The sequence below is a fragment of the Pleurodeles waltl genome, chromosome 1_2 (assembly GCF_031143425.1).
Source record: "Pleurodeles waltl isolate 20211129_DDA chromosome 1_2, aPleWal1.hap1.20221129, whole genome shotgun sequence".
Lineage (NCBI taxonomy): Eukaryota > Metazoa > Chordata > Amphibia > Caudata > Salamandridae > Pleurodeles > Pleurodeles waltl.
Window position 1 is genome coordinate 477,620,577 of NC_090437.1, and position 17,060 is coordinate 477,637,636.

The window sequence follows — 17,060 nt, forward strand, 5'->3', positions numbered from 1 at the left end:
CTCTGCACCAGGAGCTCTGAATAAATCTCCCGTGGGTCGACTGAATCTTCCCCCTGCAACCGCAGGCAACAAAAGACTGCATCACCGGTCCTCTGGGTCCCCTCTCAGCACGATGAGCGTGGTCTCTGGAACTCAGCAACTCTGTCCAAGTGACTACCACAGTTCAGTGACTCTTCAGTCCAAGTTTGGTGGAGGTAAGTCCTTGCCTCCCCACGCTAGACTGTATTGCTGGGTACCGCGTGATTTGCAGCTTCTCTGGCTCCTGTGCACTCTTCCAGGATTTCCTTCATGCAAAGCCAAGCCTGGGTCCCCGACACTCTAACCTGCAGTGCACAACCTTCTGAGTTGTCCTCCGGCGTCGTGGGACTCCCTTTTGTGACTTCGGTGGACTCTGGTTCTCTTTTCTTCTAAGTGCCTGTTCAGGTACTTCTGTGGGTGCTGCCTGCTTCTGTGAGGGCTCTCTGACTTGCTGGGTGCCCCCTCTGTCTCCTCATCCAAGTGGCGACATCCTGGTCCCTCCTGGGCCACAGCAGCATCCAAAAAACTCTACCGCGACCCTTGCAGCTAGCAAGGCTTGTTTGCAGTCTTTCTGCATGGGAACACCTCTGCAAGCTTTTTCACGACATGGGACATCCATCCTCCAAAGGTGAAGTTCCTAGTCCTCTTCGTTCTTGCAGAACACCAAGCTTCTTCCAACAGGTGGCAGCTTCCTTGCACCCTCAGCTGGCATTTCTTGGGCTCCTGCCCACTCTCGACACTGTTGCGACTCTTGGACTTAGTCCCCTTGTCTTACAGGTACTCAGGTCCAGAAATCCACTGTTGTTGCATTGCTGGTGTTTGTTCTCCTTGCAGAATCCCCCTATCATGACTTCTGTGCTCTCTGGGGGTTGTAGGTGCACTTTACACCTACCTTTCAGGGACTTGGGGTGGGCTATTTTTCTAACCCTCACTGTTTTCTTACAGTCCCAGCGAACCTCTACAAGCTCACATAGGTTTGGGGTCCATTCAGTGGTTCGCATTCCACTTTTGGAGTATATGGTTTGTGTTGCCCCTATACCTATGTGCTCCTATTGCAATCTACTGTAACTTTACATTTCTTGCATTACTTCCTTTTGCTATTATCTGCATAATTTTGGTTTGTGTACATATATCTTGTGTATATTTCTTATCCTCATACTGAGGGTACTCACTGAGATACTTTTGGCATATTGTTATAAAAATAAAGTACCTTTATTTTTAGTATATCTGTGTATTGTGTTTTCTTATGATATTGTGCATATGACACCAGTGGTATAGTAGGAGCTTTACATGTCTCCTAGTTCAGCCTAAGCTGCTTTGCCATAGCTACCTTCTATCAGCCTAAGCTGCTAGAAACACCTCTTCTACACTGATAAGGGATAACTGGACCTGGCACAAGGTGTAAGTACCTCTGGTACCCACTACAAGCCAGGCCAGCCTCCTACAAGGGTTTTCGGGAGTGTAAGGACAATGGCGAGAAGCGTGTACCAGATGAAATGATCCCACTAAACACCACCCCAAAATACACTGCTATCGCCACAGCAGAATGTGAACGGGTTTTTAGACATATGAACAACTCATTAACTCCTATTAGGAACGCACTTCACATCACCGGAGTAAGCAACTTGTTTGCTGTGCACCGCAACTAAGTTCAAACCAGAAAATTAGTCCAGAGACGGCATAGTGCTCATTACATAGCTGGCAAGGCACTGGAATATAAAGATCCCAGTGATACGAAAAGTAATTTTTTGGTTTTCCTGTAAAAAGTCTAATGATTTTGTTCCAGCAACATGCTTGAATTTGTTTCCCCCGAATTTGGGTATTTTTGTTAAGTGAAGTGATGAGGTTTGTAAAATGTCGCAAATACGAGACAAAATATGCTAGTACAGCTTTAATATTGCCTTTCTAATTGTCAATTTATTTTGACGCAGAGATTACAATAATGCATATATACTTGCAGACATTAGACGTTAGGCTGGCTGTCACTGAAAGCACACCTTCTGACTCTGCCTTACCTGACTCCGCCCCCTTGCTGCCTTGCTCCCTGGACCGCCCCCCTTAACACCACCTACTCGGTCTCCCTATTTGAGGGTTCCCGGAGTTATTGTTTTCCAGTTCCAGCACAGACCCCAGCCATGGCAGAACACGCACAGAATCGGTTATCCGAAGGTAAGTGCGAACCGAGGGCTTACAGTGTTGTCAGCGCTCAGGATTTGATCCCTGTCACCCCCACCAATCTTTGGATCATCCCGAGTAAAGTAAGGTTTTGGAACTTAGCTCTTGGTTAACTTCTGTAAGAAGTGCACCTATCCTCGCTTTGCACTTGGTGAGCAACAGCCTGATGTACGTGGTTGCACAATCTGTGCACAGCACTGTGTGCACGAGTTTATACTGTGAGTCCAAATGCACAGTTTGTCATTTATCAGATATGAAAGCATCCGGGGATCTGAAGAATGCAGGTGAAGCTTCATACTCAATGGCCAAGATCACACAATATTGTCAAAAAGTGAAGCTGGGATTATCTCTGGCAGGCAAGGGCGGAGCATGCAGGTTGTCTTTGGGTGGAGGACATGTTTTTAAAGTGTATTTTCCCTCCAGTAATATTTTGAGCATTCTCCCTTACTCAAATTACTCTCACTGTACACCAGTCACATGCTGTAGATATTGCACGCACATATTGAAATGCATACACACGCGCACACCACTGGAAGAGAGCCACTTATTCACAAATTATAGAAGTATGTTTAGTCCATTAATTTGATTTGTATACACTTCTGCGGATTTGTGGAGCCATAGCAACTATTTTCCAGCATTGTAATTATGATTTTATCAACAATGGAGGAAGGTATGACCATCTAGAATTTCGTATGCTGTTTTGTCCCTGGCATTCGCGTAGCACAGTGTCAGCCATTATTATCCTGCTGAGGTGGGCGATCCAATATATTAAAATGGAGCTGAGCCAAGGGTCTGGCTTGGCTCTAAGAGCCCGTGCACAAGCCGAGCCGTGAAAATGTATTCCATGCAAAATATTGCAACAAACATAATGAAATAAGTTAAGATCACTTAAAAATGCAAAAAGGTGCATTCCTTCGATATATGGAAGAATTTCACCTTAATACACAAGATTGTATCACTGTATTGGGAGGCGTTTAGTGAAAGTCAGGTGGGGAAGTCGGGATCAATGCCTTGGTTTTCTGGTTTCACATTGTGTAATTCAGCCACTAGATAGCTATCACTTTCGGTTTTACATCAAACATTAATGTTTGACTTTAATTCTTGGAACATGAGGTTAGAGTGTGGGTGGCAGGCAGAAGCATCAGGAAATCTTTCTTTCTTTTGGGCTTGAGGGTCAAAGTCAGGCATCTGCATGAGGCAACAATAGCGCGCCCTCGTTTGTTACTTACTTGCCTAGTCAACTTACTTTAAATACTCCTCAAAATGGTTATTGTTAGGAAACAGTGTCTGCAGTTATATGATTTACCACTTTTGCCAATATCTTTCTTTTTCTATTGTACTGGTTTGTGCTCAGTGCTTAATTTGTGCTTGTTGTTTCCGGTGCTGAGCACCGGCACTTATTTTTGAAGACCGGGACTTATTCTTCTGCCTCAAGCATTTGCTGTGAGCAAAAGACACATATGGGACAGACGGAGGAAGGGAAACACGAAAAAGCGTCACAATGGTAGAAAGTAGAAAGCTGCAAGAGGGAGCTGAAGGGGCAGGGAGTGGCTTTACATGGATTGAAGAGGCCCGAGATGGCTTCAGGATTACGCCGCCTCAGTGTTCCCTGTTCGCACATTTAATTGCAGCTGCCGTGTGTTTAAGAGGAGGGCTTTGGGCACCGGCACCTTTTTATTTACAAATTAAGCACTGTTTGTGCTGAATGTTTAAATACACTTACAGCAGCAAAAAATGAGTGATCACATTTCAAAGACGCTTAGCGAAGAACAATAGGTCTAGCTTTTTGTTTCTATGGTAATAGTTGGGCAATTGTGTGTGTGTTGCCCACAGCTGTCCTAGAAAGAAATCCCATAAATAAACAAAATTTCGGCAAGGCCAGAACGGAACCTGGGAGTAGGGCTTTTTTGCTGAATAGAATACTTATGAGAGTTAAGCTGGTCTCTCAAAGAAGAATATTATCAACATAAGAGAGAAGACAACGTTTGTGTTGTAAGTGATGATCTTAAGAGATACACAGCAAAATATTGCTTGGGAACCTCTTTTGATAAACAGCCAATATTTTATTTGCATCTTTAAGAAGGACTCCGTGTACACGTCTTTACACTGTGAACAAAAAAAGCTGTAAGTGCAACAATATATTCTCATGTAAAACAAGTTAATGCACAAAGGGAGTAAGTTACTAGGATGGCATCTAAACAGCAAGACCTTTCTAAAGAAAAAAATATAAATCAGCAATGAAAGTGTCATGTGAGCAATGGAACACATCAAAGAACACACACACTGGGTCTCAGTTAGAATCTGTGTGTCAGGTCACATCTGCAGTATAACAAAATGACTACTTGAGGGCTCATCACCAAACCCTAATGGGAACACAAATGGGACAATCCAACCATCATTGAAACACCATAGTCTTGGTGAGCTCCCCACCTAAACAAACACAAACATGAAAAACATATTCAAGCAAATAGCTGAAGAGCACAGACCCAAAGCCAACTCTCTACAGTTACTTCTTATTGTACTCTTTTAAAGAATTGCAACTATTCATAAATATATGATATGAGACTTCTGGTGATACGTTTATAGTTTTGCACCTGCACAAAATTAATTTTGCACAAAGAGGTCTTGCCCGATGTCGGGATAGTTTTTCAAGTATCTCGTTTTGAATGAGAGAAAGATGGAATTCCAGTTTATAAGTGGATGTGGCCAAAGGTATGATAAGAACCACAGCTAGGATTGGTGCTGCTGTTGCTAAAGGGACTTTTATCCTTTTATCACTACTTACTCCACTGAGGAACCCTTTATTACTTGTAAGGCCCTTTAAGTGGCCGGGATTAGTGTAATGACTTGCTCCACTGTAATCAAAGTGACAGTTTCCTGCTGTCCTCCCTTGGTAATGGGGCACATTTGCTCGGAAAAGTGATGCAATGACTTCTGGTGTCTCACACTGGTCGTGGTTTGCTATGCCCTAGAGCCTTGATAGGTGGTTGATTGGTCTTGCCTTACCACTGACTCAAACCAAGCACTGTGGAAGAGTACAGGAATGCGCTGTCTCCTTATTGATACAGCGCATGCTTGCCCTTTTCTTTTGACACTGGGCAGAGCAGCAGGAAGGCTTGCACCGCTGCACTGCACCAACACATTGTAAATGAGGCCCACAATCTTTTGAACCAGAATGTTGTCCTTCATTCATTTATCCATTCATTCATTGATTCAAGTAATAATACATTTGACACATAAGTGCCGAATTTTTGAAGAACTGTAGGAGCCATCTAAAAGGCTCTGGTGTTTTGTTATTTTGAGTAAAAAAATGACCTCTGTGACTGCTCCTCTGGGATTGTACACTTCAAGAGCTTCCTTCTTTCTCCATGGCGGAAGCGAACACTGATAGAGGCCCAGATGGTTTCATGTGAAAATATAGCTTTCAGAAATTTAAACTGTGGGAAAAAAGTTTCAAAATTGTAGACTGCAAACATAAAAATCAAATAAAAATAGAAAAACCTTCCTCAAAAGAATCAACCTTTTAAACATTCCTGAATCCAATTAAACTCCTTTCCAGCCTGTTGTAAACATGTGATTCAATTACTATTCAGTTCCAGTGTTTCTAGTGGTGTTTAAGTGATATGGAGAACTATTGCACGTTGACGTGCATAGGCAGATATTTATGCACAATCTTTTTCTTTGCAGTCTGCATTTTTTAGTCTTTATTTTAGTCCAACTTTTTGTAGTCATTTAGAAATAGGCAGAGCAGGTCATTTACAAATAGGCAGTGCCTGAGGGCCACCTTAAATTAGTAGTAATCATGCCCCTACAAAGTCACAATTTCCCCGCTCTATTTAGGGTCAGAGGATGTTTCTGACGGTGGAGCTCCACTGGCTTTGTCCTGGGAAACCTCTTACCTAATAGGGCATCAGGTTATAATGACAGTCGGCCACTGTATTTAAGCGAGGCCACTGTTGCTAGGTTTCTCTGCCCAGCAACGCCATGCAAGAGTCATTGATTATTTTGTTATCCAAGAAGAAACTCCCACTTTCAGAGTTGCTTCTTGAAAACCAAGAAATCTTTGATGAGTGAGCTCATCAAATGTGGCACCCACTCAGCAAAGCTTCCCTCCCTTTAACTGAGTCACTGCAGGGGTGGCTCCATTGAAGTCAGCGATATCCTTGACTGCCTGCCAAGCATCCCTAAGTAAGGTGGGCGGTCTTCTGTTAAGACAACAGAGACACTGGCTTCTGCCGAACTAGAAGATTGCCTGCCATACTGTAAGTTTATATCCTGCTCTCAGTGATTTCTTTTATCCCATAAATATCCATATTTGAGAATCAGCATTTAACTGCTCAGAGTCTTTTTGGATATCCATCCATGTCCACTTTGGATCATTCCTCGTATTCAGTCTCTCCAGCTGTTTATCAGGCTTGTTACTGAGCTTGCTTATTTTTCTGGATTTGCCTAAATAATTTGAATACTATTTTATTAGCAGTATTGATCATAAGTAGTATCTATGCATGTCAAATGCATAGGATCCAACAGGATTAGGTGCCCTTGCATAGGGGCCAGTAGCCTTTAGTTCAGAAGCCAAACCTCCACAACACCGCCTGGTCCGCTGGTGCGGTTGCACCTTTGCGGTCGGCGGTTAGCACCTCCAGCCTGGCGGCAGGCTTCTGCCTGCCAGCTGGATTACAAAGCTGCAGATCATCAGGCTTTCTGTGTCGGTCACCCCGACACAAAAACCCTGGCAGTAACACACCCAGTGATAGGAATCCCAATTCCTGTCACTGGCACACACATGCATACATGTTCCCACACCTCCATGCACCCCCCCACCCATCCACACACTTACAAACCCCCATCCCTCCACAGACTTTCAAACCCCCCCAACCGTACACATCCATCCAAACACCCACACCCGCCCTCACACTGACATCCACACATCCCGACTCACACATTCGCACCCCCGCTAACATTCACACCTTCCTCCGCCCCCTTCCCCCTGCACTGCATTCATACACTCAGCCGGTAACCCTGTTCACTGACAAACACATGTACACGCACCCACAAACACCCCCCACTTCTGACCATCCACAATCATATAATACGGCTCGTAATACGGCGGGTGGAGTCTTGCTGCTGTGGCGATGCTGGCAATGCAACCGCCTCCAATGACTCCAAATATGGCGGTCAGCTGGCTGCTGCGGCTTTGGCGGTCTTTGAAAAAGACCGCCAAAGTCATAATGAGGGCCTGAATGATCATTCGGACAGATGTATGCCTTCTTCACTGTACTTTCTTTTTACTGACCCCTGGTATTTATAGTTGTAGAGCCTAAGTGCCATTATTTTACCTCTCCAGCATAGCTTTCTGAGAGAAAGGTAACATTATAATAAACTGTTTGTTAGACTCATGTTAGGAATTGTCATCCAACAACATCTTTGCAACATCCTTGCATCTTTTTGAAGCGGATGTTTGAGATTTATTAGTGACAGCCTGGACCATACATAAAACTCTAGAGATGGAGCACAAGTGGAGAGGGTCGTCACATGTTACCAAGTGGATAGAAGGTGGCTAGAAGAATGAAACAAAAAAACCTGCCAGTTAAATCACTGTCCTACTTCTAAAGCATGCGAAATGCAGGAGCAGATTAAGCTACGTTAAACCCTGGAATACACCACAACCACGGTGGTTGTCAGTATGCCGAGGTGAAATTTATTTATGCAAGTGTAAGTCGCTAAACTCTTAAATTTTGCCTAATATGAGGTTTGAACATTTTCTCAAAATTTTGCGTAATGTTATTGCAGAGACGTTTTCTGCTCCAACCAGTCTCTTGATGGCAGCTTACATGTTTATTTTTTTAAGCGAGGTATGACCTAGCTTAAAAAATAATGGGTCAAACAGCCAAACCATATTTTGTGCTAGGGCATATTTATGACAAAATATTACGAAATGTTGCAACATTGTGTGAAAAAAACCAAACACTTTCTCATACATCCAGTTATCAGTGAGGCAATTCTGTAATAACTTTTGCCTTTTTTATAGAACTTCATACTGCACACCTAAGTCTTCTGAGCGCAGTAAATAAATAGTACTCAGTTTACCAAACTCGGAAGAGTGAAAGGCTAACTTACAATGGCAGAATTAAAAAAATAACCTGCGGATCAGATCAGGAGTTGGTGGCAATAGCTAACTTGTTGTTCTATCTTGCTCTAGCAAATTATTGCAATTCTGAAAAATATCAAAAACACACTTTTATTTTCCTACTTGAAACTCAGTGTAAGTAGTATTGTAATTGGATGAAAGCATCTAGAGAAGATTTAAATTGCAGTTCATGCTATAAACCATTTTTTGTATTGAATATACCCTTGGTGAAGCTCTGACGAGACTCCAGTTATGATTTTTCAACACCCCACGCACATTTAGTGGTTCCACGTCACGTTCACTTCACAGGAATCAACTCTGTATTCCATGGTTCACTGTATTTCCAGCATACACTCTAGGCTTCACATCTTCACTATTCATAAAGCAAGGTAAAGCCAACACCCATAGAAGTAATTCCTTACCGTGATTCGTATGTGGACCACTTCTGCCAGGAGCTACGAAATGTCACCCACTCTTACAGTGACAAAGTTGCATCAATTCCTACAAAATGTGTCTGGGAATCGTGGGAGTGCAATGGTTTCATCGTAGTATATGTGTGACTATGCTGGTCTATAGATCCCTTGTTTGCAACAAGAACACTTCAGGTGCTGTTAAACTGAACAATACATTCTGTATGCCTCCAAAGCTAGAGGTCAATTGATAGTGAAAGAGTTTGACCTTTGAATAAAGATACTACTACCATGCCGGTGGGAGTCTGATGGGTGACGGATCTGAGTGCATTGTCCTGTCTCAAGCGAATCACAGTGCAAGAAAATACCCTATCCATCCGTTTTTTGTTCTTACCAGTAGTGGCTGGGATTTAATTTGCATGTAATGATATTTAATCTAGTAAACCTAGTTATGGGGTCACTGATATCCTCTTGGTCAAGGAAAATGCAACCTTCAAATCGGCCTTAGTCATGGATTCCTTTCTTTGGCAACCCCTTAATAAGGGAAAGGGGTTGGATTTATTACCATTTACCCTTATGTCGTTTAGATCAATCTCTAGCACCTGATCGCCTCCATGATGTACTGTAGTAATGCTAGTTGTGTAGGTGGTTTTGGATGACAGTGCCAATTTGTTGTGTAAGTGGTCATTATCCAATAACTGGGATACATCTAATGAGGCAAGACAATATTTGATAGAAATGAAACTAATATTCTGAATACGTCTGAAACAATAAGTTGAAAAAGCTACAGAAGCAAGTATTAGCAAAGCAATGGTTCTCATTTTCATGCAGGTAAGCATACTCAAATGCTATGGTGATGGTAATGGAAACAGCAGTGGTGGTAAAGGTGGTGCTAATAATGTTGTTGATACTGGTGGTCTTAATAGTGGTAGTAGTGGTGATAAAAACATAAAAAGCCTACTTCAGTAAAATAAATACAAAACAAGCACTGGCAAAGCTAGTAGGTGTGGCCCTACCAACCTTTTGGCCTCGTCAATGAATTTTGCTAATGTTCTTCCGCATCTACAAAAAGAAGACAAATGCTTGTTTGCCGATGTGGAACAACATCAACAAGAACAAGCTGCCACTGTGTGATGCAATATGTGAACATGTATGACAATGCAGTAGCATGTGTGCATTGTGATACAGTGGTCTATTTCTTCTTTTTGATTTACTGTTCTAATATGATGGACGCTAATCTTAGAGCACCAAATCATAACAAAGTATGCGCAAAGCAGCACAAAAGAAAAAAAGGAGTGACCCAGTAGCAAACAGGAGCTGCTGTGCACTACAAAAAGGAAACCCCACCCTCTTTTGTAGAAAGAGCATAATAGTGACTGGTGAAGGAGCAACAGAGGTGAGGTTGGGAGCAAGAAATCAGTGCGGGAGGAGAGGTTGGGGGGATGCGGCTAGGAGCAATAGGGAGTCGGGGGGAGGTCCGAAGTCAACTAGAATAAAAAAGGTTAATGGGGAGTGGTGAGGGAAACAACAGTGAGGTAGATAGGAAGTGGGGAGGAGCAGCATGGAAAGCGTATCAGCAGGGATTTTTAGGGGAAACGGCACCTGAGGGAGGGATCAAGAAAATACATGCATTCCCATAGAGGTCTCAAATAAGAAGAAAAAAGTAGCTCCCTGAATGTAGGCAATTAGAGAATGCATGTAATCCAGTCAAAGGGAAGTCCACAGGAGGGATATGCACAAGATGAGGAAGGAAAGTCATTGAATAAGAAGCAAGTAAATGAGATTGACAGGAATGCCAACAGATGGTAAGGAAGAGGCTAAACCACAGCCAGTGTAAGTATTGATTTTATCCACAATAGATGTTCGCCAATGCACACTAAAAGCTGTGTGTATGCAAGACCTAAAAACCATAGGTCTGTTTACACTGCATGCATGAAATAAATAATTGTAAGTGTTATGATTAAGTGTATTTTCAGCTGTAAAATTGTCCCTCATGAATGATGCACCCAACAGTCAATAGTTTACCTGAGAGGGAAATCCATATGTTGGAGGATTCAAAGCTAACTTTATGTATGTTTTAAAAAATTGGTAACAATACGTAAGGCAGATAGCTGTGTTGCCAAGCCTGACCTAAAAGGAACATGCGTAAGATTTCTGCAAACACAGTAGCATCAGAAAATATTGAAGCTGATATTTATTAGTAAACCTAAAAGATGGCTCAACTATCAGAGCAAAGTAAAGTACATCACAGCAAAATTTCAGAATTCATATTTGGGAGAGTCTTTTTAATGTCCAGATTTCGCTCCCTCTCCTCCTGCAATTTCACATTCATGTATGAGATGTTAAATAAACAGCCACAGTCTGCGTCCAATCGTTAGCCTCATGACTACTCATGCAGGTTGCTCAGAACTGTCAGTGATTCTTTGGGGAGAAACTAGGGCTTATTCCAAAAATTCAGAAAGCCGATCTCCTCAAAGGAGCTCTTGATGTCTCCTAACCAGGGTCATTTTTGATAAAGCTTGTCTCACTGTTAAATCCTGTGTGGTTTCCTTATAGATTGTATGTTTTTTACACAATAAGATACTTTTGGCCCACAGTTAAACTTAAAAGGCAAGTGACTTGTAGCAGGCATAAATTGCCATCCAATCACACCTACTTAGAAATGAAGGGTAATGGTAATGGTTGAGGCGTCCCTAGTCAGTAGGGTTTTTCCTAACCCTATTGGTTCCTCTCCTCCAAAATAAGATGGAGGATTCTGCAAGGAGGGGGTCACCTCAGCTCTGGAAACCATAGGGTTGGTCCTAGCTGCAGTGGTCACTTCTCCTTGTTTTACCTAATTTTCCCACCGGATCTGCCGCCAAAAGTGGGGCTTGGTCTGGAGGGCGGGTATCTCCACTAGCTGGAGAGCCCTGGGGCACTTTACCAGGAGGTCTGAGCCTTTGAGACTTATCACCTAGTGATGCAGTTCCTGCAGGAGAAGTGTGAAACACCTGCACCCAGAGCAGGCTTTGTTCGTGACCCCAGAGAGCACAAAGGCTCTCACTCCATGGGGTCAGAAACGAGTCTGTCAGTGGCAGACTGGTCAGCCCACCCAGCCCTAGAGGGTTGGGTGAAATTAAAGGGCCATCTCTAAGATGCCCTTTGTGTGCTTTTTACAATATATCCAACACTGGCATCATTGTGGGTTTATTGTGCTGAGAAGTTTGATATCAAACTTCCCAGCCTTCAGTGAAGCCATCAGGGAGCTGTGGAGTTTGTAATGACAAACTCCCAGCCCATGTACGTAATATGGCCACACTGCACTTACAATGTCTAAGAATGGACTTAGGCACTGTAGGGGCATAATGCTCATGCAGCTCTGCCATCACCTGTGGTATAGTGCACCCTGCCTTTGGGCTTTAAGGCCTGCTAGAGGGGTGACGTACCTATGCCACAGGCAGTGGTTTGTGGGCATGGCAACCTGGGAGGGATGTCATGTCGACATTACCTTTTTCTCCCCACTAACACATACAATATGAAATGGCTGTGTGCATGTGTTTGGTGAGGGGTCTCTTAGGGTGTCACAATCCATGCTGCAGCCCTTAGGGACCCTCCCTGGCCACAGAGCCCTTGGTACCACTGATACCTTTTACAAGGGACTTAGCCATATGCCAGTGATGTGTCAATTGTGGAAACAATGGTACAGTCTTAGGGAAGAACACTTGTGCTGGGGCCTGGTTAGCAAGATCCCAGCACACACTCAGTCAATTTAGCATCACTACCAGGCAAAAAGTGGGGGGTAACCATGCCAAAAAGGGCACTTTTCTACAAATCTTTTAAGATAATCATCTGCACATCTCCTGCCGTTCTTGAAAGGGGCATGGCATCATCCAGGTACAGAAGCTAATTTTGGGGAGTCCATCTAGACTGAATATTGATTGTCAGTTACACTGTTGATGGAGCAACTAAACTGGTAGGATCCACAATACAGCCCTCACAGAACAGCACGTTGTACTGTCTGTTGGCCTATTCTTCCCAGGGACATAGGCTTGACTGAACTTGCTCACTCCAGACATTAGGTCCCCTTTGCACAACATGTACCACTAAAGAAGTAGCTATGCAGTTTTGCTGGACTGTAGACCTTGCCCCCATTATTTATTCAGGAAGGTGAAGTCCACATTGTGAACACCTATAGTTTTAAGTCAGGTGACAAAGCATCCACAGGTATACAGACGTTTGTCCCAACACGACTCCCTGAACCTCATTCTTCCTTTGGGGTAAAAAAAAAAACTGCCAAGTCTAATGGATGATGGTAATATAGTGCCTTGATATGCTTTTCAAGATGCCAATTAAAAGCTCGTCATAGGCAACAATTACTGTAATTAGCTTTCTGACAAGGGTCTAATTCATGCAGGTCTTAACCATTCTGATTACGGGGCTTTGGTTCATGCGGTCCACTTTGTCTATGGGCATCAGTGAAATAAATATTGTATTACTGTCTACTGACATGTATCTTTAAGTGTTGCAGAATGTATTTCCAGTTGTAGCACTTTCCTGCAGTAATAACAGTATGCGTGTTGGTGAGACTAAGGCTACTACTGTTTGCACAGGAATTGGACTTATGATCGTTACCACATGCTTCACAGTTTTTCCCAAGTACACTTTGGCAGGTGAAACATTCCGAATTTGACTAGGGGAAAATGAAGGTAAATACTGGTATATGTAGATTTTGATAAGCAAAGCACTAAAATCCACGTTATGCCCCATTTTAAAGGGCACAACTTGTAATAGGAGATAATTATTTCAACTGTTAAATGCCAATCCTATTGGTATCAGGATTTAAAAGGTGCAATAATAATCGGCTTCCTAGGTGAGCCACTCACAATGAGGGTTTCAGTCTATCTCACTGAATGTTACTGTGCCCAAGAACCTCATTTAATGCTGGGAGGTAATGGAACATTTCTGTTTTTTGGAGAAGGAAACTTGACTCTGCCCTAGAGACAGTATGGTTGGAAACGATTATTATGGTGGATTTACTAAATTTAGAACTTTCTGAAGAAGTCAGAGAATTTTCCATTGCTAGCAATTCTAAATCAGACCCTTAATGAGGTTATTAATCAATGACTAGCTTTGTTGATTGCGTGAAGCAATGTTGTAGCTCTTTATTTGCCCAGATACTGTTGCACAACCATCAGTTAGTGCAGTTATTCAGGAATCCCTATTTCATTCACCTGTGAGAAGGAAAGTGTATGCTGTTCAGATCAGTGGCAGCTGACTTATATTTAATCATTTTAAAAAAAGGCACTTACCTGACAGTGTGCTCCTCACAGCATCCTCCTCTTGTCTCTCCTGGAAGCTCCATCCTGCACGAAACCCAGGAAACAAAAACTAACTAACCAACAAATCCTGGCGCTGCTTTCATGCTGGCAACCAGCAAGAAACCAGTGTCAGGATTGGAGGAAGCTGCCTCTCAGTGCTCACAAGAGCACTGGAAGCCTGCGCATTCTCTAAGCCAGCTGTCTTAAGACAGCCAGGTTAGAGAAGTTTAAAGTGCGCATGTCAGGCTGGCCGTCGCAAGACGGCTGGCCAAAGGGACATGCACACTTTAAACTAAAGTGCACACCTCTCTACTGCTGCCACTCAGCAGCAATTGCCCTGCCCTGACACAGTTCAGGACCGGGTGCTGAAAAATGAAATGGTAATAAATAAACGTTATTACCATTTTATTTTTCAGTTCTGGGGGCATTTCTTTAGCGGGGCGAGGCTCCTCTGCTCTTGTGGGAGGGCCGCACCTGGTTTAGATTACACCAACACATAAAGGGCAATTCTAATCCATTTGTGGTAATTGAGCAAATAGCAAAGGATGCATTTCCATTGTGTTTGTTTTCTTCTGCATTCGTTGGCCTACAGTAGTCAGTGGTGATGTAGGTCAAACCGTAAATCCTGGCACATTTATTTCTTATGAACATATTCACAACATCTTATTGCTGGAAGGCCTCCCCCGTCTTTTTCAGTATTTATCCCCCTGCCGTGGTGCAGGAGCCTTCAGTGTACTTCTGTGGCAGCCATTTTCCTTATACCTCACCTAGAATTTCATTGATTTTAATTTTCAACTTTTAACATCTATGAGGGCATGTGTCCTCTTTCGTATGTCATGCATTCCTTTTGGATCACTTCCTTCAAACATTAAAGAGGATAACCATGAAACCTGCCCAAGGTCTTTCGCTGGAATTCATTAGATCCCAGGCAGGAGTCGAATGCCTTTGGAGTGCCTCACTGACATGTCATCCCCCTACCAGTTTTACAAATTGGATCATCCAATCTCAAATACTATAGAGACTATATTATATCTTATTCAGGCTATATAAGAGATGTTTAGTTTAGCTGATTTTCCAGAGCAGTAGAGGTGATGTGTTACAATGATAGCTTTGCTCACAAGTTGCACAGCTAGTAAATCTCAGGAATCTAAGGTCTCCATAATCAGGCTCTTGTGTACTAGGTCCCCTTTAACAGAACGTTTTCCAGGATGGCAACCCTTTCACTGATGGATCTTCATTTTGAGAGAAAACTGATCCTTGTAGTTGTTTCTACAGGAAGGAGACCGCTAATTACATGTCCGTGCAGATTTACAGGCCCAGAAGACATAAACCTGTGCAAAGCTGCTATTGCACCCTGATTCCCTAAGCTCTGTTAGTGCTGAACATTTCTGGGAAGGATCTTTATCAAACATGAATTCCCTGGTATACCTTTGAATAAGTGAAACTACATTCAGGCAGTTGGGGTTGAGTTGATATGACGTATTGTGACCCCCGAGTAAGGAGGAAGGGGCTTGTTAGCCTCTTGTGGTGCTTTTATGAATGTTCTAGCTACTCTTATCCAGTTAGGCCTGATGTTGAGTGGGTGCTTTGTGATTTTTTCCTCATTCGTGGTAGCTCTATTTGTGCTCTTGATCTTTTAATCGTTTTCAGGACACTACAGCCTACGTGCTTGACTAATCATCTTACCAGAATTTGCTGTTAATGTACTTGAGTTGTTCACATGAGTATAAAGTCCTATTATAGACCAGCTCCAAATGTGAGGGATCTGAAGATAGGACAACACATTTTAGTTTTCGATTGAGAATCTGTGCTTTCTTGATGCAGTTAATCAAGAGTATATGGTGATGCAGGTTACAATGTGATAATTCAACTGCATTGCAAATCTAAGGTTTTTCCTCTGTGTCCTTTAGAGTGAAAGCATGGTTAATAGTTTCCTCAATAGAATGGGGGTCAGGCATAGAAAATGGAAAAGGGGCAACACATTTAGACAGTTGTCAGTTTTATTAGGAGATGGAACCTAATGTAAATTATGGATGTAGAAATGGTTAGCAGTAGGAGGCCATTGGTGGGAACTGTTAGAGATGCTTACCTGCAGAAATTAAATTACCCGTAAGTTTGTATGGATAGAGAGAGAACTAGTTTTTGATTTCTGTTCTCGCAAGGCCAAAGCGCCATGGCAGTATCCTGACCTGTCTATGTTTGTAGTACATTTTCTACAAGATCTTTGTCACTATTCATGTCCATTTTATATTTGTTGTTTTGCTTTGTTAATTACAGTGCTTAATTTGAGCCGGTAGTTGCAGATGGGGGCATTCTGCACTCATATTTGGGGACCAGCACTTATTTCCCCTCAGTAGAATTTGACCCAGAGCAAGAGAGAGAAAACCACATAAGGAAGAAAGTGGATGAAAAGAAAGCCAGAAAAACAGTGACTATGAGAGAAAGCAGGGATGGAGAAGAACCTTTAAAAGTGAGATATCGAGTCAAAGAGTGTCTTGAGCTGGATGACAGAGGCATAAGGTGGAATCCAGACTAGTCAGCCTTACTTAGTATTCAGTACAATGACCTTCAACATCGCTGGTCCCTCGCTTCTGAGCACAACTTTGGGTCCCAGCACCTATTACGTTACAAATTAGGCACTAGAATTGGTCTCTTTGTTATGGGATGGTGGAGCAGGTAACCTGTTATTGTTCTAAATGGAGTTGTTATGCAGCTTTATAGAAAATACCTTATCCATTCTGGATAGATGGTCCTATTAGTTCAGCTCCTATGCCTCATGAAACTTCCCATGTAAGCTCCCATATTTCACAATTAACTAGATTAAGTATTGTTGTATTTCTTAGGCTGAATGTGCTCACCTATTGTGCAGTGAGACTTACAGTGACGCTTTAAATGAGATGCCTCTTTTTTTAATACTGAATTTTCCATTTATATTGTCTCTTGTTTAATGTAAAACCAATGCAAACCATTGTAACTAAGCCTGTATAAGAAAAAAGTACATGGAACAGAAAAAACGACAAGGAGAAGGGG

At 42.7% G+C, this 17,060-nt stretch overlaps 1 protein-coding gene across 1 annotated transcript in view; it reads left to right on the plus strand.

Moving 5' to 3' along the window:
• The first annotated feature begins 2,075 nt into the window (after window positions 1-2,075).
• Window positions 2,076-17,060, plus strand: part of LOC138301053 (caspase-6-like) — a 130,990-nt gene continuing 116,005 nt past the window's right edge. Inside the window, exon 1 of the mRNA XM_069241101.1 lies at window positions 2,076-2,187. Within this exon, the coding sequence (XP_069097202.1) occupies window positions 2,154-2,187 (34 nt within the window). The 5' untranslated portion in view covers window positions 2,076-2,153. The remainder of the gene's footprint in view (window positions 2,188-17,060) is intronic.